Source organism: Osmia lignaria, chromosome 15 (genome assembly GCF_051020975.1).
Source record: "Osmia lignaria lignaria isolate PbOS001 chromosome 15, iyOsmLign1, whole genome shotgun sequence".
In the NCBI taxonomy this organism is placed as follows: domain Eukaryota; kingdom Metazoa; phylum Arthropoda; class Insecta; order Hymenoptera; family Megachilidae; genus Osmia; species Osmia lignaria.
In genome coordinates, this window is record NC_135046.1 from 13,577,455 (window position 1) to 13,602,147 (window position 24,693).

At 40.7% G+C, this 24,693-nt stretch overlaps 5 protein-coding genes across 19 annotated transcripts; 2 read left to right on the plus strand and 3 right to left on the minus strand.

Annotated features, from left to right (window-relative positions):
• Window positions 1–356: 356 nt before the first annotated feature.
• LOC117608339 (beta-1,3-galactosyltransferase 5) lies at window positions 357–3,113 on the minus strand. 2 transcript variants are annotated; one of them, XM_034333328.2, is made up of 3 exons: window positions 2,204–3,113; window positions 1,291–2,055; window positions 357–1,200 (listed from the first exon to the last, which is right to left on the minus strand). In XM_034333328.2, the coding sequence occupies exons 1-3, from the start codon at window positions 2,334–2,336 to the stop codon at window positions 917–919; spliced, it is 1,182 nt and encodes a 393-aa protein (XP_034189219.1). In that variant the 5' UTR covers window positions 2,337–3,113; the 3' UTR covers window positions 357–916. The 2 variants fall into 2 exon arrangements, with proteins under 2 accessions (XP_034189219.1, XP_034189218.1); XM_034333327.2 differs by having other exon boundaries at window positions 357–2,055; window positions 2,204–3,112.
• Window positions 3,114–4,690: 1,577 nt separating this feature from the next.
• On the plus strand, window positions 4,691–12,750 carry Cadps (calcium-dependent secretion activator 1). 10 transcript variants are annotated; one of them, XM_034333256.2, is made up of 16 exons: window positions 4,691–5,829; window positions 6,040–6,520; window positions 6,592–7,134; window positions 7,196–7,363; window positions 7,724–8,215; window positions 8,319–8,725; window positions 8,794–9,258; window positions 9,396–9,755; window positions 9,851–10,090; window positions 10,345–10,647; window positions 10,955–11,121; window positions 11,189–11,640; window positions 11,738–11,896; window positions 11,976–12,092; window positions 12,223–12,458; window positions 12,529–12,750. In XM_034333256.2, exons 3-16 carry the CDS (start codon window positions 6,712–6,714, stop codon window positions 12,731–12,733), a joined length of 4,194 nt encoding a protein of 1,397 aa, XP_034189147.1. In that variant the 5' UTR covers window positions 4,691–5,829; window positions 6,040–6,520; window positions 6,592–6,711; the 3' UTR covers window positions 12,734–12,750. The 10 variants fall into 10 exon arrangements, with proteins under 10 accessions (XP_034189147.1, XP_034189154.1, XP_034189151.1 ...); XM_034333263.2 differs by having other exon boundaries at window positions 6,040–6,503; XM_034333260.2 differs by having other exon boundaries at window positions 6,390–6,520.
• A 3,829-nt stretch (window positions 12,751–16,579) lies between these two features.
• Window positions 16,580–19,268, plus strand: Pdhb (Pyruvate dehydrogenase E1 beta subunit). Its single transcript, XM_034333335.2, has 5 exons — window positions 16,580–16,749; window positions 16,937–16,999; window positions 17,426–17,632; window positions 17,737–18,367; window positions 18,437–19,268. Exons 1-5 carry the CDS (start codon window positions 16,741–16,743, stop codon window positions 18,586–18,588), a joined length of 1,062 nt encoding a protein of 353 aa, XP_034189226.1. The 5' UTR covers window positions 16,580–16,740; the 3' UTR covers window positions 18,589–19,268.
• Window positions 18,728–21,016, minus strand: Fibp (acidic fibroblast growth factor intracellular-binding protein). 4 transcript variants are annotated; one of them, XM_034333333.2, is made up of 6 exons: window positions 20,789–21,016; window positions 20,515–20,716; window positions 20,202–20,429; window positions 19,884–20,111; window positions 19,519–19,630; window positions 18,728–19,457 (listed from the first exon to the last, which is right to left on the minus strand). In XM_034333333.2, exons 1-5 carry the CDS (start codon window positions 20,871–20,873, stop codon window positions 19,519–19,521), a joined length of 855 nt encoding a protein of 284 aa, XP_034189224.2. In that variant the 5' UTR covers window positions 20,874–21,016; the 3' UTR covers window positions 18,728–19,457. The 4 variants fall into 4 exon arrangements, with proteins under 4 accessions (XP_034189224.2, XP_034189225.2, XP_034189222.1 ...); XM_034333334.2 differs by having other exon boundaries at window positions 18,728–19,471; XM_034333331.2 differs by having other exon boundaries at window positions 19,519–19,773.
• Window positions 21,013–24,597, minus strand: daw (activin beta chain dawdle). Of its 2 annotated transcripts, none has more exons than XM_034333326.2 (4): window positions 23,537–24,596; window positions 23,111–23,368; window positions 22,329–22,711; window positions 21,013–22,167 (listed from the first exon to the last, which is right to left on the minus strand). In XM_034333326.2, the coding sequence occupies exons 1-4, from the start codon at window positions 24,039–24,041 to the stop codon at window positions 22,000–22,002; spliced, it is 1,314 nt and encodes a 437-aa protein (XP_034189217.1). In that variant the 5' UTR covers window positions 24,042–24,596; the 3' UTR covers window positions 21,013–21,999. The 2 variants fall into 2 exon arrangements, with proteins under 2 accessions (XP_034189217.1, XP_034189216.2); XM_034333325.2 differs by having other exon boundaries at window positions 22,129–22,245; window positions 23,537–24,597.
• Window positions 24,598–24,693: the final 96 nt, after the last annotated feature.

Genomic DNA, 24,693 nt, shown 5'->3' on the forward strand with positions numbered 1-24,693 from the left:
CATACTGCATTTGTTTAAATAGAAGTAACATTTTCAAGGTAGCGCGTCGCACAAATGCAAAAAAAAATAAAAAGTTAACTTGCAAGCTTTAGTGTAATTTTTGAAAAAATTACCTATAGCGATGCAAAAAATTCGAGTTTGATCAATCACAGACTACAATAGGTCACTTATAAATATGTACATGGATGTACGCACGCTCACGCTCACGCTCAATGATAATTTCGACTGCAATTTTATTTTTACGCAATAATCTCATTTAAAGAGAGCCAAGGTCACCAACATGGTGTAATAATGAAATTATTGTGTAATCGCACACAATTAACAATGAAAAAATGACGAGGAACTGACTGTTATCATTTTTCTTTTCTTTTTTTTTTTACGTGTATAAAGCTGTACAACGGAATATCGAGTACATGAGAGTATTAAATCGACAACATTATACGAGTAAACGAATCTGCTATAATTATTCTGATTGTGAGAAAGAAGGATAAGACACGTTTTCATGTTTAATCGCAAACAAATTGGGGAGTAAAGATTACGTACGTTACGAACGATTCTTTACTCGTTACCGCTCGAATAGGAAAGCTTGGAAACTCCATAGTTATTACTACGATCAGAGGCAAATGTTTGCGACAAATAACGAGAAAATAACGATTCGAACAAAGAATTACAGTCTGTTGATAAAACATTTCTTTCGATCTATCGTCGATCGTCGATCGTCAATCGCCCGTCAACGAACAACAAACGACGAACGACGAACGACGAACGACGAACGACGAACGACGAAGGAACAAATACTGGATCGATGCGTAGAAAATAGAAAGTGATGTCGCTGGTCTACGATAAACAAGGTAAACGAGGTACACGAACTAAAAGACAAGTGCCGTTTGGAGGATTAGCTTGTTATAGATGCTTATCATTTACATTTGCTCTTTCCGTCCAGTAATTTCTTCCAAAGATCAAACTGTTCAACATACTTGACCATATGAATGCTGATACCACGTTGCACGTTGCATGCGCTGTACGATATTTTTTTATTTAAAAATTCGTTGGCATGCGTCCTCTTAATTCCTAGTTTGTCGGCAACGATACCGGTGACAAAAACGTCTTCAAGCTTGAGGTACGTTTGATCGAATGCAGCGTCGTACAATTTGCGAACGATGTCGGTAGACAATAGATAAGCCGGACCAGTGGTGAAATCTGGAAAAACGGTATGTTTGAACTGCGTTTGAGAAACATAATATTTGCTTTTTTTATTTCTAATTGGTTTCCACTTTTTAGCCAATCTACCAAATATCACGTTCTTGTCTTTCGCGTGTTTCATTATGAAAGCCTGTAGACGCGGAACGTTAATAAACATATCGTCGTCGGTTTTTAAAAGAAATTTAACCTTCGGGCAATAACTATCCACCCATTCCAAGGTGGATATCGTTTTAAGCGTCAAGTTGGAGTAAGAATCTAAAAATTTTCCACGTATTATATTGTTGTAAGTCTTTTGTTCTTTCCTTAAAATCATTTCCACTTTCGGGTCTAAAGTTGCACCCAACATAAACAAGATCGCAATGTCGTTCCTCTGACCAAAGTGACCCCACGTTTGTCGTATGGCCATTCGAGCCTCGAGATGAGTCGGCGCTGACATTATTATTATAACAAGATCCATTTCTTTGCCAAAATTTGGGCAGCTTTCCGGAATCGGTACCGTGTGACCAGCTTCGTAAATAGCACGTAAAGAGTACTCGTTAAAAACTGTCGAGGCTTCTTTCGTTTCATTGTTGAAAGCCTTTTCCGCTCGCGCTGCAGGCTTTTCGCTGCTTTGTTTCGAACCAACTATCGATATATTATTAACGAAAGACAGAGCTTGAGAACTACTAGAAGACGGCGACAGCATCGTAACCAGAGAATTTGAAACGTTGCTGGTATTTTGCGAATTATAAGAACCAGCTGCTGCTGCTGCTACTGAAGATTCAACGGAAGCGTTCTTTGACGGGACAACCATACGTGGCTCTGCGCTTGCATTTGCTCGCTGTTTGTACATTTCTCGAAACGGAGAATAACCTAAACAGAAAGAAAGAAAGAAAGAAAGAAAGAAAGAAAGAAAGAAAGAAAGAAAAATGTTTTTTCTTATCGAATACATAAGTAAATACAATACTTTGTACACATTACATATGTGACACTCTACAAGGAATAGAAAAAAATAACTTACTAATATTCCGAGATACGGTGTATTGAGTTACATCGTAATAAGTAGTACGATAATATGCGTAAAAAGTCAATGCAATTAATCCTAGTATTAGGGTTTGCAACGGCCGATTACGAAGATGTAACAATTGATGCATCGTGAAACTTTTCGCTGCTCGTTTATTATTTCCTTTCGATGCTTTCGAACGAATTCTTCGCTTACGTTGTTGCAATATACATACATATATTTAATATATATATCATGGAACAATTCCAAGAGCGAATTCCTGCGTGACGACGAGTCCTCGCAAACTCCAGCAGAGAAACAAGGTTGCTTTTCAAGCGAATCGAAGAATATTTCGCTAAATAAATCATTCCCATACTGCTTCGGTAGAAGCAACAATATTTAATATCCTCGAATATTTCCTTGTTTTATCTAACACTTTCCTGAACATGTTTACGAACAGATGGTTGTTTATCCTTTAAATTCGCTTTATGCGAGTTTTGTGTTTAACAAACAGCCAAAGCATGGCAATTATTCACACGTCTTGCTTTAACTCGGTACGCACTAGTTTCTTACTTATTTTTTACACAACAAGGAAACATGTACTTATGTACATGTATGTATACATATAATTATAGAGGCAGCAAACTAGCGTAACACGTAACCGTAGCATCAAACGAAATGATCGCCATCGTTGCTGCGTTGCTGCCTGCCGCATCAACGATGATCAACGATGATCAACGACACCACGGCACCAAGACACCACGCAAGGATTATTTCTATGCTGCTATGCTGCGAGAATATCGATACACGTTGTATCGATGGCGTCGATGTTATCCTCGATTGTCTGCCATCACGATTCGTCGCGATCACTTTTTATTACGAGAAATTTCGATCTCACATAACGTTACGGCGACATCTATCGACTATCGAGAGTATCGAGTCGTATCCAGTTTGACCAACTTTGCCTCATGCGATGACTACCGACTATGTTCACATCAGAAGATATTTCTTGTTTCGAATTACTTACATAAGTATTTGATCTTGTAATTTACGCTTACAATTAGTTGCTTATAACTGATGTTTTACATTTTTAAAGACAATTTATTAATCTATCGAGGATAATCTGTCAAACTTTAAATTGATTAAGCCGAATTAATCAGCGATGGTAAAAAGTCAAATGAAATGTCTAACGCTAACAATAAATAAGAAGGCATGGTAAAATATCTGTAAAAAAGAATAGAGTTTAGTCAAGAATAAAAAAAAAATGATGCTTTTGTTTTTAAAGACTTACAGGTAAGCCAGGTTTGTATGTATGTATGTATGTATGTACATTTATCCAATCGTCAAAATTCGATTATGTATATCGAACGATCGAATGATCGATTTAAATATCTTCGAGACAAATGAAATTGAAAACTGATGCAGGATGAAAATGACGGTGCTGCAACAAAAGCGAACAAATTATTTGAAATGATCGGGAAGCAGAAAGGAGGACGGTAAGGGAGAAGAGAAGAGATAGGGAAGAAGAAAGAAAGCATAAAAGCATGAAAGCATGAAAGCATGAAAGCATGAAAGTATGAAACTGGGCGGGTAGAACGGGCAAAAGTATTTCGTTTGAGAGTTTGCGATTATAGCCATTGGGAAGTAGGAACAATTGATCGATAACCTATTTTTCTGTAGTTGGCAGAGAGCCAGAATTTCAGAGAAATACGCTGACTAAATAGGAAGGCGAATGGCGTAACCTCGTCCTAGGTCACGAATGTTTCCAATGTTGTTGGGTAATTTCAACATATTACAACAAGATTCTTGATAAAAAGCATAGCGAGGGGAGTTTATTGTATCCAAAACGGACGTTTTTCTTTACAGAAGAAAAGTAAAGTGTCCAGTAAAGTTGATTGAAAATGCGTAGATATGTAAAATGAGAGAAAATTATTCGAATAAATTGGTCGGTCGTTAGCGTTTTTAACATGCCGATATTAGTAGGAAGTAGTAGGAAGATGTAGGAGACGGAGTCGGTCTGAGTTGGAATCAGAGAACCGTTTTGATCGCTAGTGACAGCAACACCGACCAACCACAATGCTACCGCTACCGCGCGCATTCGATCGATCTTCCCCCCTATCTATATATGTACATCCCATCTCTTCGTACCATATCTCTACTTTTCTTTTCACACCCCTTATTCTTTATGTGCATTCTTATCTTTCCTATTATCTACGTTAATTTGATTTTCATTCAGAACATACATCTCTGTTTTTGCACGCTTTTCGAAACCTTTTTGTGTCGTTACACCCTGACGTGTACTTTATCCGTTCTGTTTACGGTAGTTGTTTCTTAAATTTTATTATTTTTGTTCGTTGTGTTCCTTATCCTCATCGGTTACCTCCCTTATTCTCTTTCTATAGTTTTCTATGCCGGTACTTACTTACTTACTTACTTACATACGTGAGTACCCGCGTCGGCGTCGGCGTCGGCGTCGGCGTCGGCGTCGGCGTCCGAGTCGGCGCTATCGCTTACATGGTTAGTCAGTTGTCGAGCGGAGTCGGACGAGAACGTTGGTTGATTGCGATAATTGGAAGTTGAATCCGTCCACTCTCTGTTTCAGTTTGTTTGAAAATCGAAAAAATTGAAAGAATCGAAAGAATCGAAAGAATTTCCCTGAATCAAGTGCTAGGGAGTGAAATACAAAGGGTACCGAAGTTTCTTCCCTTTTATCGACGCGATCGCATTGTGTTTTTTTCTAGTGCCCCTGAAGAAGTGCGTTTCAACGTGATAATATGAACGCAAGATGATTTGCCGATATTCAGGGTCATTGTGGCCACGCATTGCTTGAGAGAAAAGAAAAGGTTGGTTTTCTCTGCTTCGCAATAACGATCGGGAAAAGGTATAGCACGTGCGCATGCACGGAGAAAAGCGAGAGAGCGAACTAGATACTGTTTACGAGGGAAAGAGTGAGCGAACGAGTAAACGATCGAGTGAGAAAGAAGAAAAGAAAGAGAACGGGAAAGGGAAAGGGAAAGGGAAAGGGACCGGAAAAAGGAAAAAGAGGAAGAGAACGATAATAGTAGAAAATTCGCTCCAATAAGTAAGTAAATTCTTATCGTTAGTTGAAATGTTCTCGTGCGATGACACACCCATCAAATCGGTAAAACATCGCATTCAGCCAAATATGTAGCCGAAAACTGTTTTCGATATCTCAACAATTTTGTCGATATAGCAAGTTATTTAATTTCACGGGAAAACAATCGACAACCCTCGGAAGATTTTCGACGCCAGATACATCTAAACCAAGAAATAATTAAAGTTTTTTCATCATTTCCTCGATGGTTGGTGAATAAAAGCTGAGGAAAAGAATAAGGTGTAATTACACGTGCTCTGATGTCGCGGCAAAGGTAGCGCAGCATGGACGGAATCCAGCTTTGATGTTACCTTGATTGTCTCTAATTATATTTCACACTGCTCGTTATTTTTTCTTCTTCGACTCGATCTTTCGATCACGCTTTCCCCAACAATTCGCAAAACAATGATCAATCGGAGATAAATATAAAAGAGACGGAAGCGGAGAATCTAATCTTTGTCGCTCGATTAGAATAATCGTGACAAGTTGGCTGTAACGTTTGTAGGTCGAGTTAACTCGAAACTAAAAGGTACAACATATTTTTATACTTCCGTTTGTCATCGCGTAAAAGAAGAGATATTGTTACACTTAACACAAATTCGCAATACTCTTTTACGCTTACCTATATTTTTCTACCTGTACACGCCGTGTAATTATAAAGTGTAAAGAATCGATACGAAAAGAAATTAATTTGGTTTGTCGAAGGAGATGAAAGGATGTAATAGTATGGTGTTTGCAGGAGGAACGACGAGTTATCGAGGTTGTGCCAGAAATATTTACATATCGGTATACGGGTGGTTGAGATTCGGTGGGCTGGTTCCAAGCGATGTTTTCTTTCTGGTCAATTTAGCTTGTAAGACCGTCGTAACATAAATACATAATCGTAAGATCGTTCGTTGTTTCTTACGACATTCGGTCCCGCGGATTGACCGCGCGAGCTGACGCGCAAGTCAATCCTCGATCGAAGAAGAAGGAGAAGTAGATTTGCGAAAGAGCAACGAGGAGGATAGGAGCGAAGAGAGAGGAACAGTGGCAATCGATATTCGTCGCGGTTGCACCGGCAAACCCCTGTTTGTTTTTCTTTTACAGCCGCAGTCCGACCGCTGTCTACCTATTCCTTTGCGATTCGAATCGCAACCAACCATGCACACGATATTATACGTTCGGCTTGACTACTCTCTATGAACGAGCCAGAGTGACAGGGTAAAGATAATTTAAGGGTGAGGGAAGTAAGCGAGGCAAACTAGGAGGCGCGCACCGGTTTAAACAGAGATTTAACGTTTATACTTAGGTGTCTCGAGCTGGAAGGAATAAGAGAAGAAGAAAGTAAGGAAGTAAGGAAGGAAGAAAGAAGAGCGGTCAGGAGCAAAGTTCCCTGAACGGTCAGAAAGGTGATTTCTGACGGAGCAGAATGATCGACCCGAGTTCGTCGGAGGCGGAAAGCGAGGAGGATCAAAGTCCTCAACACGCCGGAGGTGGCGGCGGAGGTGGCGGGAGTGGTGGAGGTGGACGTTCGTACGGTTCCCGCCGACAGATCGGACCCGCAGGAAATCTCGGTGGCGCGAGCGGTCCTGTCTCGGGAAGCGCGAATTCCGTTGCCTCGGGATTGACCTCTTCGCCCGGAGGCTTGAGCCATGGCACGGTCTCTACGCCACGAGCAGGTGCTGCAACCACCGCCGGTCAGGATGCCGGTTTCGATGCGTCAGCTGTTGCCGCTGCAAGGAACTCTCTATCGCCGTCTATGTCTGCCGCGCAGGACGCGGCCAATTACGCTCAGAGACCCACCAGCCCTTCGCCGTCGGTCGCCAGCGAGAAAACCGAAGTGGACATTCAGGTAAATAAGCCAAGCGAACACGTTCATTCGATACGAATGATTCAACTTTTCCGAATCGTAGGACAAACAAGAGCGCGAGGAAGAGGAAAGAAAGACCAGGATACAGCTGTACGTGTTTGTTTCGAGATGTATCTCTTATCCGTTCAACGCCAAACAACCTTTAGATCTACCGAAGCGGCAGCTAAAAGTGACCAAACAGCAACTCGAGACGATCAGCTCGCGTTTCCAGGTGATTCTCCGTTCTTTTCCGTCCGTTACCACCGTTCCGTTCTTCCGTACATTCTTGATACGATTGATACGATTGATACGGTCGATACGGTTCAGCCGATAGCGGATACAGGAGAGACGCGAAGGTGGAGGCGATCAAAGAAACCTTTCGACAGAGACACGTCGCGTCGCGTTTCCGAAGCCGTACTTATTGTTAGTCCTATTGTTAGGAATTCGCCTCACCCTAATAACCTTCGCCTTCGCCTTCGCCTTCGCCTTCACCTTTGTCTATGTTTTTCATTTTCATTTCACCTGAAGAGAGTCGAAACAATATGGGGTAAGAGTGAAAATGGTGTTAAGTGTCGTTCGTTATTATTTACAGAGTTTTCTGAAGGGAGAAACACAGATAATTGCCGACGAAGCATTCCGCAACGCGATTCAGAATTACTACGACGTCTTCTTGACGTCGGATCGCGTGGTTCAGATGGTTCAAAGCGGTGCTTGCTCGCAACTCGACTTCCGCGAGGTATTCAAGAAGAACGTTGAGTTACGTGTTCGACGCCTCCCGGAAATCGACGGACTGAGCAAAGAGACTGTGCTTACGTCCTGGTTGGCCAAATTCGATTGTATCATGAAAGGTACGGGCGACGAGGAGACCAAGAGGCCTTCCAGGATGCAACAACAGTCTTTGATTTCGGAGATGATATTGTCAAAGGAGCAGCTGTACGACATGTTTCAGCAAATACTCGGCATCAAAAAGTTTGAGCATCAGCTTCTGTTCAACGCCCTCCTGTTGGACTCAGCCGACGAACAGGCTGCCGCCATCAGGAGGGAGCTGGACGGTCGCCTTACGAAAGTGAACGAAATGGAAAAGGTAAATGGAAAACGTTCGACCTTATCACGTTCGTCGCTCCTCTTTATCTTTATCTTTATCTTTATCTTTATCTTTATCTTTATCTTTATTTTGTTATTCGTAGAACCGCAAGCTCATGCCGAAATTCCTCCTAAAAGAAATGGAGTCGCTCTACATCGAGGAACTCAAGTCGTCTATCAATCTGCTGATGGCTAATTTGGAGTCGTTACCGGTCTCGAAAGGTTCGATAGACAGCAAATACGGCCTGCAGAAGCTGAAGCGCTACAATCATCGTCGAGAGCGCTCCCGCTGCCGCGGCCAGGGTTCTCTCGTTAAATTGGAGAGCGATTCCGCCGACTCTGAACCGCAGCTGAGCAAAGTGGACGTCGGTCTCACTTTCCAGCTGGCGGTGGTCGTGATGGAGGTAAAGGGCTTGAAGAGCCTACCACCCAACAAGATAGTTTATTGTACGATGGAGGTTGAGGGAAACAAAAAGTTGCAGACTGATCATGCGGAAGCTTCGAAACCCACGTCAGTATTAGTCTAGCCTTTTCTAGTCTTTTCTAATCGCATCGTAAATCGTAATTGATTTGAAACAGGTGGGAAACTCAGGGTGATTTTACGACCATGCACCCCTTACCAGTGGTCAAGGTTCGTTTGTATACCGAGAACTCGGCGATGTTGGCGCTCGAGGACAAAGAGTTGGGCAAAGTCATCCTACGACCAACTCCGTTTTCTTCGAAACAACCGGAATGGTACAAAATGATCGTCCCGAAAAATTGTCCCGATCAGGATCTTCGAATCAAGATCGGTTGCCGAATGGATAAGCCGTTCAACATGAAGCATTGCGGTTATCTGTACGCGATGGGCAAGTCCGTTTGGAAAAAGTGGAAAAAGCGGTATCACGTGTTGGTCCAAGTGTCCCAATACACGTTCGCGATGTGCTCCTACAAAGAAAAGAGAAGCGAGCCCTCGGAAATGATGCAATTGGACGGTTATACAGTTGACTACATCGAACCCGTTTCCGCGAATCTGATGGTCGGCATGGATCTAGACGATGGAAGGTAAATTCAGTCGTGCCTTTCCCGAGTCAAGTATCATTACCTCTCCAAGTAACGTTTTGTACCGTTCCGTTTCTTTTCTTTCCTTTTCTTTTCTTTTCGTTTCTGTTCTGTTCTATTCTGTTCTATTCTGTTCGTAGGTTTTACTTCAACGCTGTTCGCGAAGGAGATAGCATCGTGTTTGCATCGGACGATGAAAACGAGTGTCAAACTTGGGTGATGGTTATGTACAGAGCGACCGGTCAGTCGCACAAACCGACCCCACCGGTTTCCGTCGCGGACAAAAATTCGGCCATCAGTAAAATACAAGGCGACGCGGATCGTGCAAAGAAACACGGAATGGAAGATTACATAAGCGCCGATCCGTGCAAATTCGATCATCACGCTTTTTTCAAATTTCTACAAAATATGGTGCTAGATTATCGACTCAACGATCCCTACTGCTCTCTCGGCTGGTTCTCGCCTGGTCAGGTGTTTGTACTCGACGAATATTGCGCCAGGTAATAATCCCTACTCTTCCTTTAATTTTTTTTCAAGATTTCTTTGCAAGAGTAAGTTTTTACCTCCTCCTTCTCTCGTTGAATCTTTTGCACAGGTACGGCGTACGCGGTTGCTTTCGACATCTCTGTTATCTAAACGATTTGTTGGACCGAATTGATAGAGGACTGATGATAGATCCAACTTTGCTACACTACAGCTTCGCCTTTTGCGCCACCCACGTGTACGGTAACCGAACCGACAGGGTAGGTTCCATAACGCACGAGGAGAAGGAAAAGTTTCAAGAGATCAAAGAAAGGCTTAGACAGATTCTCGAGAAACAAATTACCAACTTTCGGTAAGTAGAGAAATTTTTTCTTTCCCTCGCGTCGTCGTTTTTTTCTTTGCTCTGTGTCCAGCAGCAGCAGCAGCAGCGAACAGGATATCGAGCGGCATCCTTTTTCGTCTTTTTCGTCTTTTTCGTCTTTTCCTCATTTCCTCTTTTCCTCTTTTCCTCTTTTCCTCTTTTGACCAAATTCGAGTTTAGGACAACGACTCGCTGATACAATAATAAGAGGAATTTAATTGGATAACGGCACGATCACGAAACAGGTACAGTTTTCCGTTCGGCCGGCCGGAGGGTGCGTTAAAGGCTACCTTATCCCTGTTGGAACGAGTGATGATGAAGGAAGGTGTCAGTCCGGTGACCCAAGAAGAGGTGAAGGCTTTGATCAAAAGTTGCCTAGAAACTGCTGCTCTCGTTAATTACACGAAACTCTCGGCCGAAGCTAAGATCGAAGACGATCTCAGCGGCGAAGTCTGCGTCCCACCCAGCAAGAAGCTCGAAGATCTTATACATCTCGCCGAAATGTGCGTGGATTTGCTTCAACAAAACGGAGAGCATTACTCGGAGGTATTAGTTGGGTTTCTATAACTGAATTAAATCTTTTCGGATTCTCGAGGTTCGAGCATTTATAAAAAGGAAATATTCGAACCTTCTTACTTCTCCTTCTTTTTTATACCTTCGTACTTTCTTCCTACGTTTCGAAGACGAAAAAAAGGAGAATCGCTTGGTTTTGAATAGACGCACCGCGTACTCGAGAATCCCCTTTGCTCAGGGCAATGTTACGCGATTTCCCGCTTGCCCTGAGTTTAACGAAACCCGTGCCCGTCCTCGTATATGTGTGATGTCCAATATTTTCACGATCCGCTCCTACTACACTGTACCGCAGGCGTTCGCCTGGTTTAGCGACCTCATGGTGGAGCACGCCGAGATCTTCTGGTCCTTGTTCGCTGTCGACATGGACAAGGTGCTCGCAGAACAACCACCGGACACCTGGGACAGTTTTCCGTTGTTTAAAATCATGAACGACTACTTGCGAGAAGACGGTAACTTTCTCTACTCGATTTTCATTTCGATTTCGACTCCTCGATTCCTTATTCTTTTTTCGTACAGACAATTTGAAGAACGGCAGATTTCATCAGCATCTTCGCGACACTTTTGCACCGTTGGTCGTGCGTTACGTCGACCTGATGGAAACGTCGATCGCTCAATCGATTCACAAAGGATTTGAGAAGGAACGTTGGGAGATCAAAGGAAATGGATGCGCCACTTCCGAAGAACTTTTTTGGAAGTTGGACGCTCTCCAGTCGTTTATCCGCGATTTGCATTGGCCTGACCAAGAATTTCGCCAACATCTCGAGCAAAGGTTGACTTTGATGGCCTGCGACATGATCGAATCTTGCATTCAACGAACGGATACCGCGTTTCAGCAGTGGCTGAAGAAAGGTGTAACTTTCATATCAACCGATTACATCATCCCATCGGAAATGTGCGCAATGGTGAACGTTATTCTCGATGCGAAAAACCAAAGCTTCGAACTTTGTACGATCGATGCTGTTGACGTGGTAAGCCTGTTTACCTTTTACCCAAAACCCTTAATTATTTATCATTTATCGCTTATCGCTTTCCATCAGCTAACGTGATCTCGTTTGCTGCTTATAGCATCAGTATCATGCGAAAATTGACGATTTGATAGAAAAAGCATCAGCCGCAATGACCCAAGGGATGATCAACAAGCTGGTTACGGTCTTGGAGACCACCCTGTCCAAGCTGTCTCGTTACGACGAAGGATCCTTTATAGGTTCCATTCTCAGCCTTACGGTAATTTATTTCACCCCGTCTACCACTTAATTTAATACATGGCGGCCTTTTAGCAGATTTCTAACGAAAATCTTTTCAGAAGGTATCGGGCAGCGGAAAAGAAATGGGACAAGCCTACGTAAATTTCACGAGGAACTGCATTGATCAGATTCGTGGTAAAGTGTTGGACGAACTGTGGATTTTAACATTTTTCGAGGTAAACTCACGATTACCTAAATTCCAGGTCCAGGCATTTCGTTTTCGTTTTCGTTTTCGTTTTCGTTTTCGTTTTCGTTTTCGTCTAGACGGTTCCTTCTCTTGAAAATCTCGAAACCTTGTCTTTTCAGCAATGGTATACGGCACAAATTCAAATGCTTTGCAATTGGCTTTCCGAAAGGCTCGATCACAGCTTACACCTGTACCAGTGTACTTGTCTTGCCCACATCGTGAAGAAAATTTATTCCGACTTTGAGCTGCACGGTGTCATAGAAGAGAAACTGAATTCGATGACATATCAGACTATATCTAAGAGAATGCAAACGGAAGAAGCGACTTGTGCCTTAACGAGCGTTCAGAACGAAGAGTAAGTAGCCAGCCGTGAATCGTGAATTCCGTTTCGCGTTTTCCGTATTGCTCGCCTTTCCATTTTACAGGGGACTTTCGGAGAACGGCAACGATGACGAGGTGGAGCGACCAAAGACCAAGGTAACAATCGTGGAAACGATGCCTGGCGAAGACGCTAACTACGTCTCCAATATTAGCAACGTTACTTCGAACGTTGTTGGAAAAGTTGGAAGTATGTTCGGTAAGGGCATCGGTGGCCTTTCTACGAAATTTGGCGGAGCCAGCTGGTTCTAATTATTATTATTACTTCCTATTTACTTTATTACTGCTATTATTATTATTATTATTATTATTATTATTGCCATTATTTATGTTATGTCTGTTACCATTTCTCTTTATCGTCATATTTTTCTTCATTCTTTTTCTTCTTGTAATTACTTATATTTATTATTATCATTATCGTCATCATTATCATCATCAACATCATTATCATTACTGTTGTCATTATTATTGCTATTACCACTACTATTTTCGTGTTCGTTACTTTTAGTATTTTGCGAGTGTACGTCACAGCCGGCGATTAAGTTTCTTTGTCTATATACATACATACGTATATATGTACATACAAAACAAAAAGAGAGAGTTACGACAACAGGATTGTCCGCAGTACGTTTTAGGAACGTATTTAAATTACGATTGTTTGAAGAAAAATCGTCGTTCGGTACGATGGATCGAAAGAATAATCCCTACCGTTTCGACCCAAAAATGTATTTTTATTTCTAAGTGGATTTCTAAGTTTATTTCTTGTTTTACTACGTTTAACCGTTCGTTCGTTCGTCCGTCCGTCCGTCCGTCCGTCCGTCCGTTCGTTGAAAATTGAAAATAGTTGAAAGATTCGAAACGATTAATTATTATTATTAGATAGTCTGGCATTTAATAGCAAGTATTGTCGGACCTACACGTTGTACACATTTCTACGACACTACTATTCTTCTCTTTATCTTTCTAGATCAATGTTAATACATTACACCATTCGATATAATATAATGTAAATATGTAGATCTTGTTTCGATGTTTTAAAACAAAGGTTTATCAACGAAAACGCGTGCCTATTTCATCTCATCTCGTCTCATCCCGTTTCGTATAATCAATTTCAAACGATTGAATCGCTTTTTTCCTTCTATTCTTTCGCGTTAATTATTGGTAGGTAATTTTTTAGAAGAACCGTCCAACAGTTGACATTAGACTCTGTTTCAATAACGAGACAGTGTCGATTCACCAAAGAAGAGTAATTCGACTTAATCATCTCGTATCTTTTTTTTACCGCGCTAATGAAACATATTTTATTTATTATTTATACGTATTTTTCCTAATTTCTCCTACTTACGAACGAACGAACGAACGAACGAACGAACGAACGAACGAACGAACGAACGAACGATATATATATATAATATAAGAGATATCTCGCGATCTGTCTTCCGATCGACGTGTATTTTGACATATCGGTGTGCGCGAAACAAATACGCGTTTCAACGTTTTGTTTCTGCCCGGCACACTAGATAAAAAACGCTTGTCGTTGATTGCAATATCTGCATTTAAATATACCTTTGATCGGGGAGAATGCGTGCTGCATTCGCAAACAGTTATCGATAGCCGTTTCTTTGTACATATTTTAGCAAATTCGTCGATAAACGAAGGAAAGGAGATTTTTATATAATGTAAATTATCGCGTTTAAACGCATTTAATCGTAGAATATGCGATTCTACGCGTGTCGATGAATGGCAAAAAAATGTCTTCTCTTCGATTCGACGAGACTCGAGGAGGCTCGTGTAAAAGAAAAAAAGAAAAAACATGTTTCTTAGATTACTCTTGGCAGGAGTTGTTTACGCGTAACTTGTATTACTATCAATTAGATGTATTTAAAATTGAAGAATTGAAGAAACGCGTGTCAGTTACACTTTGTTATTTCGTATCAGAGATGCCTTTCGTACTCTTTACACAAAAAACAAAACATATATTCATTGTTACACGTTTAGCGGTATTGGCATGGGACGTGGGACATGGGACATGGGACAGATTAAAGCGCTCGACAAATTAATATAAGCCGTGATTAGAATCGATTTACGGAGAGAAATCTTCTTAGAATATTTTGCTTCTCTTCGTTTCGATGATTCGTCGTCGCGCGTGTCGTGATCGATGTCCCTGAATAAATGCCAAAAGTGGTTAATCGAGGCCTTGATGAGAAAAAAAAAAAAGAAAAAAAAAAAACACACACACCAGAAAAAAAGAAAAAAAACTTAACTTTATGATTTTCGACGGCAAACGCTAAACGTAAGGGGCACTTTTTCAACTCAAACGGACACGTTAGAGAAGAAAAAATGGGAAGAAAAAAACAAGCAGTTATGTAAATCGTTGTAGCGTACTTGCAGCCGATGCTAACGGTACTACACACTTATTATGATTATTATCATTCTTACTATTGACTATTCTCTTGTAATCTACGACTAATTAGACTAGAACGATTAAGAAAGGGTCTCCTTTTACTCCGACGATAATACTCGTGCCCTTTCTCTCTCTGTCTCTCTGTCTCTCTAACTCTAGCCCAAGTCTCAGCAACTTTTTCCTATTATTCTTGATGCCCTTTAATTATTTTATATTTCAAACTTTCACCTTTTTCCATTTTGTTGGTTATCACTCAGAATCAGTAATCGGCATCCTTTCCTCTTCCTTTCTTTTCTTTTCCATAGCCGCAACGCGGCGTATACGCGCACACGAGTATGTATGTACACAGTAAAGAAGCAGATTTAGATAGAAATATGGATACATACACGGATACGGATACGGATACGGTGGAAAAGAAACAGATACCTTAGCGACACTTAGCCTGATATTTTCAATCCTCTATTCGTTCCTTCGTCTCACTATTTCATTTCGATTGTGTTTTACTATTGTTTTAGTTAAAAATCATTGCAGAGAGTCTTTTACTACTCTAGCCAGTGTTCTACTCGATTAAACTTTTATGCAGTTGTTGTTCTCTCGTTAATAAAATATCCTCCGACAAAAAGAAAAAGTTACGGTAGAAATTTCATTTCCTTCTTGAGATATCGGCGCACGGAACGTCATGCATATTGTCATTCCTTCATGTAAGTTTCATCTAGCACCCTTTTGTCCGTTTACTGGCTATTATCTCTCTGTGCGTGTATACTCGGAACGAGATCGTAAACCAGTTAAAAGGCAAGTTGTCTTCGCGTAGAACGCTCTCGTGTGAATGTTAATAACGTATGCATTTTCTGTAAAGGCATTTTTCATGCACGCACGCAACACGCATTTTCACATAGCATCGTCATTGTACCAAGAGCGAATACTTTTTGTAAATAAACAATATGCTAATGTTGATACTTTGTATCCTTGCTCCAAGGATTTTTAATCCAGCTTCGTTCGTTAGATCGTATTACGTATGTATTTTCGATTTTCTTCTGACGCGCGCTTTTTTTTCCTATATTAACCGATCACGAGTCCAAACCATTAATTTCATTCCCCATTACTCATTCAATTTCACGTCACTTTATTTCCTAACGTCGTTATTATTTTTTCTTTCCACATCGTGCATCCTCTGCTATGTAAGCCATACGTAAGTACATATACGCACTTACCTACTATCTCTAGTTAGCGAAACCTTTTTATTCTAAATTTTTAATTAATTCAATTTTATGGTAAATGCAGTGGTAAAAGAACAACAATTATCTTTTCTTTTCAATAATTTTCTTCCCTTTTTATCGTTAAACTGCATATACCGCGCTCTTATTCTATCAATCTGAATTAACCGCCAATCTATTTACTTACATCGTTCGTGATTAGTAAATTGGCTAGATCGTAAGTTTAAACGCGATTCGTTGGTTAAAGATATATCGTTGTTATCGTTGTTAACGCATTAGCACTAGATTTTCTGAAAATTTTATAAAAAATTATTTTCTGCACAACGGAAAGCGGCGAGTGAAAATTATGATAACGTTTGAAAAGCGAGAGTTCGAAAGTGTAGCGCTGCGAGTTGTTCTTCGACTGGTTGCGTGAGGTCGCCGCGTAGAGGAATATCATTACCATAGTAAACGAATTTCATAAGAGCTCGCCTACTGACCTTGCTTTCCTTAGTACCGTTCCGCGTTTCGATTCGTGGTTAAGATAAAATCACGAACCAGAAGATCTAGCGATACACGTGAATAAGAAGTAGAAGCAATTCGATCGACTGGAACGCTACCGACACTCCAGGATAATTAATCGAGCAATTCACGGCCTACAAATGTTTTCGGTAAATATTTATATGTTCGAAAAAAAAAGAGCGCGAGCTCGAATTTATCATTTTTATTATATGTGTGTGTATATATATATATATATATCCTATATTTTAAAGAAGATACTTACGATGTTCATAGCTTAGATAAAAGAAAAAAAAAAATGAACAACTATACACTTTACTACTTGTTTATTGTTTCTAGTCTGTCGTGAGCAAAGTTGTTCGGCGCTCGTTTTCGACATCAAAATGGACTGCCGCACAACAGGTAAGAATTTTATTTCATCGAAATATCTTTAATTTCTACTCTTGCCAGAATATACGAACCTAACCTCTTTCGTTTGACAAGATCGTTTTCGCGTGTACGCTTCCCTTCCCTCTCGCAATGATGTTAACTTCCTAAAAGACCTAGTTTTTCTTTCTTCTTTCTTATTTCTTCTTTCTATACTTATTACATTCAATTTATTTGTTTGTTTCTTCAATGATGTACTCGACGTGGCTGTTTCGCGTTGAAGGGCAACAAAGGTCATTCATTTTCGATTCTAATTATTCAATGTTCGTTTCGACAGATGAAAATCTATGACAACGATAATTTGCGTTGCGCATCGTTTCTAACGATTTCGATCGTTATCGCAACGAAATACAATAACACGTTTTACTTTCTTTCGGCATACACGGTGATCCTGATATATAGATGACTGTACGAGATGCTTTGAACTCGGCCTTGGACGAAGAAATGGAACGAGACGAAAAAGTATTTTTACTTGGCGAAGAAGTGGCACTCTACGATGGAGCGTATAAAGTTAGCAGAGGTCTTTGGAAAAAGTACGGAGACAAACGCGTGATCGATACTCCCATTACCGAGTCAGGATTTGCTGGTATCGCCGTTGGAGCTGCTATGGTAAAGAACTACTATGGTTCTTTCCTCGTAGCGTCTTTCAATTTTTTTACTCCTTACTCGAACTCGAATTGGAGCTCCCTCTGATCGAAATCGTATCATTTCAGGCTGGACTACGTCCGATTTGCGAGTTTATGACATTTAATTTCGCCATGCAAGCGATCGATCAGATAATCAATTCCGCTGCGAAAACATTTTACATGTCTGCTGGCAGAGTAAACGTACCTGTCGTGTTTCGTGGACCAAATGGAGCTGCAGCAGGTGTAGCGGCACAACACTCGCAATGCTTCGGTGCCTGGTACAGCCACTGCCCTGGTCTGAAAGTGGTATCTCCTTATAACAGCGAAGATGCCAAAGGACTGCTGAAAGCTGCCATTCGAGATCCCGACCCAGTCGTTGTATTAGAAAATGAAATTTTATACGGTCTTCAGTATCCCATGTCCGACGAGGCTTTATCGAAAGATTTTCTTCTTCCAATTGGTAAAGCGAAAATCGAACGTGTCGGTAAACACGTAACATTAGTAGCACATTCGAAAGCAGTCGAACAAGCTCTCGAAGCAGCAAACGAACTCGCGGGAAAAGGAATAGAGGCAGAAGTGATCAATCTCAGATCTTTACGACCGCTAGATATAGACACCATTGTACAATCAGTGGTGAAAACGAATCACGTTTTAACCGTTGAACAAGGTTGGCCACAATGCGGTATCGGAGCAGAGATTAGCGCTAGAATTTCCGAAAGTAAGTCTACTTATACCGAAACTAGTTCACTCGCGCATCAATCTGTTTTCACGTTACTTTTCTTTTCAGGCGAAGCGTTCTATCATCTGGATGCACCGGTAGTTCGTATCACAGGCGTTGATACTCCTATGCCTTATACTAAAACGTTAGAAACTATGGCTCTACCGCAAATGAATGATATTGTATTCGCGGTAAACAAAGTGCTAGGTTTATCCCAGTAGTGGTAACCAACCATTTGTATAGATTGCTAGGTAAAATTACAATTGCCCCTCGAATCCTTGTACCCTCCTCTTCAGTCGTATGGCCTCCCATAGGTATCTCTTTAATTACAAAATAAGTACAAAGATTTAACGATCATAGGATAAGTAGTAGAGAATTGTTTCAGCGATAGTGAACACGTTCGCGACTCGTGGTAATCAACAAGTATACCATGATTCGTACAACATACATCTATGCAAATGAAGAAAAAGAAAAAAAAAGAAAAAAAAAGAAAAGAAAAAACGAAACAAAACAAAACAAAACAAAAAACAATGTGTTCGTTCGAATTTTTCAATTAGTGCGTGTGTGTATGCGTCTATGTGTGGAAGTGACCGCGCTATCTCGAAAGAAATAACAGTACGAGCATTGAAATGAATAGTATCAATAACCAACAACTCTTACTTTTGATACAAAGTCAATCGAGAGTACAGATTTACTGCTACATGTATATATGTATACGTACAAACCAGTTTGAAAATAATTCGAAAATTCTACGTTCAGCTATGATATGCAACTAACAATAAATTGTAAAATTGTAAATTATATCAATTTCGAAAACAAGCTAATTAATAAATATGCTGCATTTGTTTATTAATTATTTATTATGGGAATTGAATAAATTGCAGTATACATATAATACAAATGGTCGGATTATTTATTTATAATTGTATCTTCTTTTTTATTTATGTTTCAACTGCTATCAACGTTTGTTGCGTTCAATTTCTGTATACCATCATCTTCTTGCATTAATAGTCACGTATGATACATACGCAATAAGCAACAAGTTACAACATTCATATAACGTTCAAAGGCATCTCTCAACTCGGTATCTCTGAAAATGAAAATCTATATACTTTTATCTTCTTTTACGCTAATTTGCATTTATTCCATACCTAAGTACATCCATGTCTAGAGCGCACTGAGTATAAACCGATAAGAAATTTCGAAGATCGGTATGGGTCCAGTTTACTTGACGCCATGGTTCGATGCATCTTTCGACTAACTCTAGAAAGAAAAACCGTAAATCTCTAGATCGATGAAGGTTACATCCAATTCCCAATATAGCTCTCGTGTATGAACGAAAATTCGAATCTATTTCCTGATACGAACGCTCAAGAAGCATCGGTTTAAGTTTGATGCATACTAAACTGTTTGAAACAACCATAATGTATAAGTTTGAATAATATACATACCTACCTACATAATATGTGTATATGTAAGTGAAATTTTATGCATATTTAACCAATAGACAACTTACTGTTTATGGTGTTTATCGTTTTCCAACAATATCCTACATTCTGCTAATTCCAATAAGAACTCTCTATCCAAATCGGTGTCAAAATATTCTGATCCGATACAGCGATACGTCCATGACGACATCATACTGTTGGCACAATGGTAGATATCAGGAAACGTTAGAAACTGCAGTTTCCTTTTATTCATCTCGAATCGAAGACAGGCAATGAATACCACCGCAGCGTATCGCCTAAGCGATCATATATCATAAATGTTAACAGAAATTTCGATCTATTCCATAACCGTGTCTACTATACTAGCGAGTCTCTTATAGCGTTACTTGGAAAGATCTTCGGAAAGTAAAAAGTGTTGCTCTATATTGGCAGCCAGAGATCCTGGCAAATCTTCCACCACTTTGAACACTCTCTTCACGTTGTCGTATTGTCTGCGACAACTCTTTAGCGTGATACCCGTCTTTTCTGACACTTCATCCAGGTCTTTTCTACTTTTCGATGTTAGCTTTTTCCCTAATAATTCTCTGATCACAACATCGTCGAATTCATAGTACCTAGAAATCAATCGGTGTCGATCAGAAAATCTTTTATTAGAAAAGAAACTGTATTTTGATGGTAAACAAACAAGTGTCTGATTACATTTCTATCAGCATTTGACTAGTTTGAGGTTCTATTTGAAAGGCAAGTTGTTCGCTAGCCAATTTCGTAGGCGTATGAAGCAGCTTTTCCAGAAGAGCATACGTACGATAATGATCTAGAATGTCGGAAGCAACCAATTCGATCGAGGCACTCGTTTCATGACATATTCCTCGTTGATGTAAAATGCTAACCGCTTCGCTCGCTAATTTTATGAAAAGAACGGTTAGGGTTAGGTCAATTTACAGATTTACAGATTCTGCTACAATAAACTTACAAGAATGACCATCAACCCAAAGCTGATATATTTCAGGATCGACAAGGGTATAATTACTGATGAACACGTCCACTTCAGACAACATTGTTGTCACAGTCTTGACGACAATACGAAACTGTACGAAACGATCAAACGATACGCTAGCTCAGCGTTGCTGCTTGATTACACTTTATTCCTATGTCCATCAATATCTTGCAACTTGAAATACCTAACGACAATACCGACAATACCGACAATACCGACGTCGCCCATTTTTCTCGGCTGTTCAGTTGCGCACTCTACAATTTAGAGCCATCATTGTACGAACTACATAACTTGACTACTTACAACATATGTAAGTAAGTACTTACTTATGTGTCAAGGCCGAATTCCGAATTCCGAATTCCGAATTCCGAATTCCGAATTCCACGCCGGTAAAACAGCCCACAATCTTCATCGAAGATTAGGCCGAACCGAATAGAAATTGATTTAAGCGCCACCTCAGTTATTTCATCCAACTAACGGCATGCAATACTACGTCACTTTTCGCATACACCCATGCATAAGTAAGTAAGTAAGTAAGTAAGTAAGTAATGTATGTATAAAAAAAAAAAAAGTGTTTGATTTGAAAAAATATATTTGTTATTTCATAGGGTAATAGGTAAAGCAAGAAAGCGCAGAATGTTTCTCGGAGGATCTACTACCTGTGCTCTTTTCTTCTGTGCCATTTCTTGGAGAAACCACATTCATAGAAGAAACGTAAGTAATATGTAGCCCAGCAAGAGAGAAATTATAAATCTGGTCGACTGATCCGTTCGAATGTATAAAAAGGTAGATACTTAGGTACGATGAAGGTGAATTTGATCGAATAATAAATAAATTTGATCGACGAGCACGATTACATTTCTGGTAGATTACATTCATGTTAAATGTAAAACGGTTGCCAGGTTAAAGGAGCACGGTTCGACGGCAACCGTATATACATACACGTAAGTACTTACTTATGTACGTAGATAGAAGATGAATACTGTTTCGCTCGTTCGCACGGCCGCGGCCGCCTGTGCAAACTGTATTATGCATACGTGTATGCTCGTACACTCGCGTCTCTCTACATTTACCGGAATGTCTTTGATACTTGAAATGTCTTTAACGATAAGATCGTAATTCAACTAGCGAACAAGGTGTTGGAAGCATTCGAAAAAGATACGATCGTTGTTTAAAAAAAAAACGAATCACATACAACCACAGGCTTCTACCACCATGTTTGGCAATGTTTTTTGCGTAATCGTATTGTTAGAATCGACGTAGAGCAGCTGAATCGGTGATAATTGGGTGGGCGAACAACACGGAACGATTTCGCCTTTACGATGCATCGTGTTACCGTTTCTAGCCAACAATTTCTGAAATCAAAAAAAAAAAAAAAAACACAAAGAACGGAGGAAGGTGTCATCCTTCATCTTCTCTCTTCTCTCTCCTCTCTTAATGGATAAAGGATTGTTAACGGTCGTTAACGAAAAGACGAAAAGACGAAAACATATAAGAGAGAAGGTAGCATGCTCACTCTGATTACGTTGCTGTAGGGTGATCCGGTGATGGTCAAAGATGCTGCGGAGGAACAAGAGCCTCGACAAAAGTATGCGTGATAGCCGCTCGGATGAAGAATCCAGTCGTTCCAACCGATATCTTCGAAATTGATGTACAGTTCGTCTCTGCAGCATTCTTTCATTTCCGGCAGGCAATTTGAGTTTCTCTTAGGTCTGTTTTTCTGCGGCAATGGCGACGTGTGTATCACCAGAAAAGGTTTCAAAGTCTGCTGAATAGAAACTGGTGCGGTGTCTCGGTCAATAGAGCAGGTGCTACAGGCTATCTGAATCGCTTGGTTCAACCGAAGTTCCTCCACCCACTTCTTCAGCGTAAAGCTCACGTCGGCTTTTACCCATCCCTCTGAAACATTGAAACAACGACTCGGTTTGGTTGTTGGTTATTTTCGTTGTAACGTGTATCAGCAACTTTCTTTCAACTTTGTTCGCGTTACAATCCTCTCACCCCTATCTCGTCCCGCAATTTTACTTTTTTATCGATCAGTAGTAATCAATTCGAAATCGTCGTCGCGCTGCTCGTATGTTGCTCTACTCGATACGAGAACGCTTTTCTATCATCTATCAGCAGAACGTTGCGTTTTTCCCAACATACCCTCTCTCGGTCTAAAGTCCTTACCGCCAGTCAACAAATATAAATACATATATGGTACATACTTGGACGTGTACTTACAATTAGACAAAGAAAAGAAAGAAAAGAAAGAAAAGAAAGAAAAGCTGTTGAAAGTTGTTTCGCCTTACTTACCTCCGATATCTGTTTCGAAAATCGCTACGATCGTGTTCTTTTCGAAACTTCTGTCCAGATCCCAGTGATCAAGTTCGGAAAGCACGAATGTTTGATTCAGATCGTCGTTCTCGTCGTGTTCTTTGTAAAACCATAATTGTGCCGAAGTCACGTCTACAAACTGCATTTCGTTTGGCAAGTAAAAGGTGAAACAAGCGGCAGGATTGAAGCCCGTCAAGTGGTTCGATTTCTGTCGACATTTTTTCGAATCGGCAATTCCTGAAACATTTATCACGAATTCATTTATCAAGACTTGTTTGGATGTTCCTTGTTCCATTCAAGCGGGCTTGATATAGTTAATTTTTACAAGCGTATTTGTAATCGTCCATCTAGAGAAAGGAGAATTAGAAAAGAAAGTAAAGGAAAGGAAAGGGATCGTAAACTAACCTTCGTTTGGAAAAACGACAATTTGATCGGTTTTTCCATAGAAACTGTCAACCGATCTTTCCGGTTCGAGTGGTGTACCGGGTCGAAGTTCGAGCACACGACCATTTATCAAAGGCTTCGGCAAGGTCGAGAGCGACATGGATATCTCGGGTGGCTTCGAGAGTCGTAGCTTCTTGAGAATTTGCTGTTTCACGTACTCGACCCTTAACTCCGTTAAAATCGGATCGTTGACCAATAGGGTAATTTTGTTTTGCGTCGAACACCCAACGCAATTCTCTTCTTCGAACTTTGAAGAGGGGGATATGGAAGTAGAAGTGGAAGCGGTAGTGGTGGCGGTGATAGGAAATAAGGAATTCGAGGAGGTGGTGGCAGTAGTAGTGGCAGATCGGGAGTAAAAACTCCACCAAACGGAAGACAAGGGGTTTGCGACCTTGGGTAAAATAGCCTCGACCCGGTTACCCAGCAAAAGAAGGGAAAGAAGCAGAAGCTGGTCAACGAGTCGCATCGTTGCGAAATTCTTTTTCGATTTCCCACTCGTGATCCTCCCGATTCCTCTCTCTGTCTCTCTTCTTCTCGCTCTTATTTCTTTCCTCTACTCTTCTCTTTTTATCTTTCACTGATTCCTCCTTTCAGACGGCTTCGGGGATAGACGCGGATCGTTGAGCAGCCGCTCGTTTCCCATCGAGCCACGCTTGCTCATTGATTGATTGATTGATTTGATTGATTGATTGATTGATTGATCGATCGATCGAACGAGGTAAATTCGCCGAGGATCGAGATCGATCGCGCTAGCGCGGATTACTCTCGTCCATACCTTTCGATACCTTTCGTTCGTTCGTTCGCATTTTTCTTGTCGCTCTCTTTTTCTTCACGATACGATGCGATGATGTCCTCCCCGGTGATACGAAATCAAAAGGGATTTCTTCACCTTCCCTTCCCTTCGTCCCGACAATGTCCTCTTCGCATTAAACTTGTTCCCGATACTTTTTATAATAATTACGACCGCGATACTTTTTGCCTATCCGAGCGACTATCCAACCAACTCATCCACGAAGACTGAAGACACATCGTTCAGATGGTTTAGTCACGCATCGGTTCTCGGTATAGTCTGAACTTTGCTCTATAAGCGGGGGGATACAGCGGATTGGACGAAGACG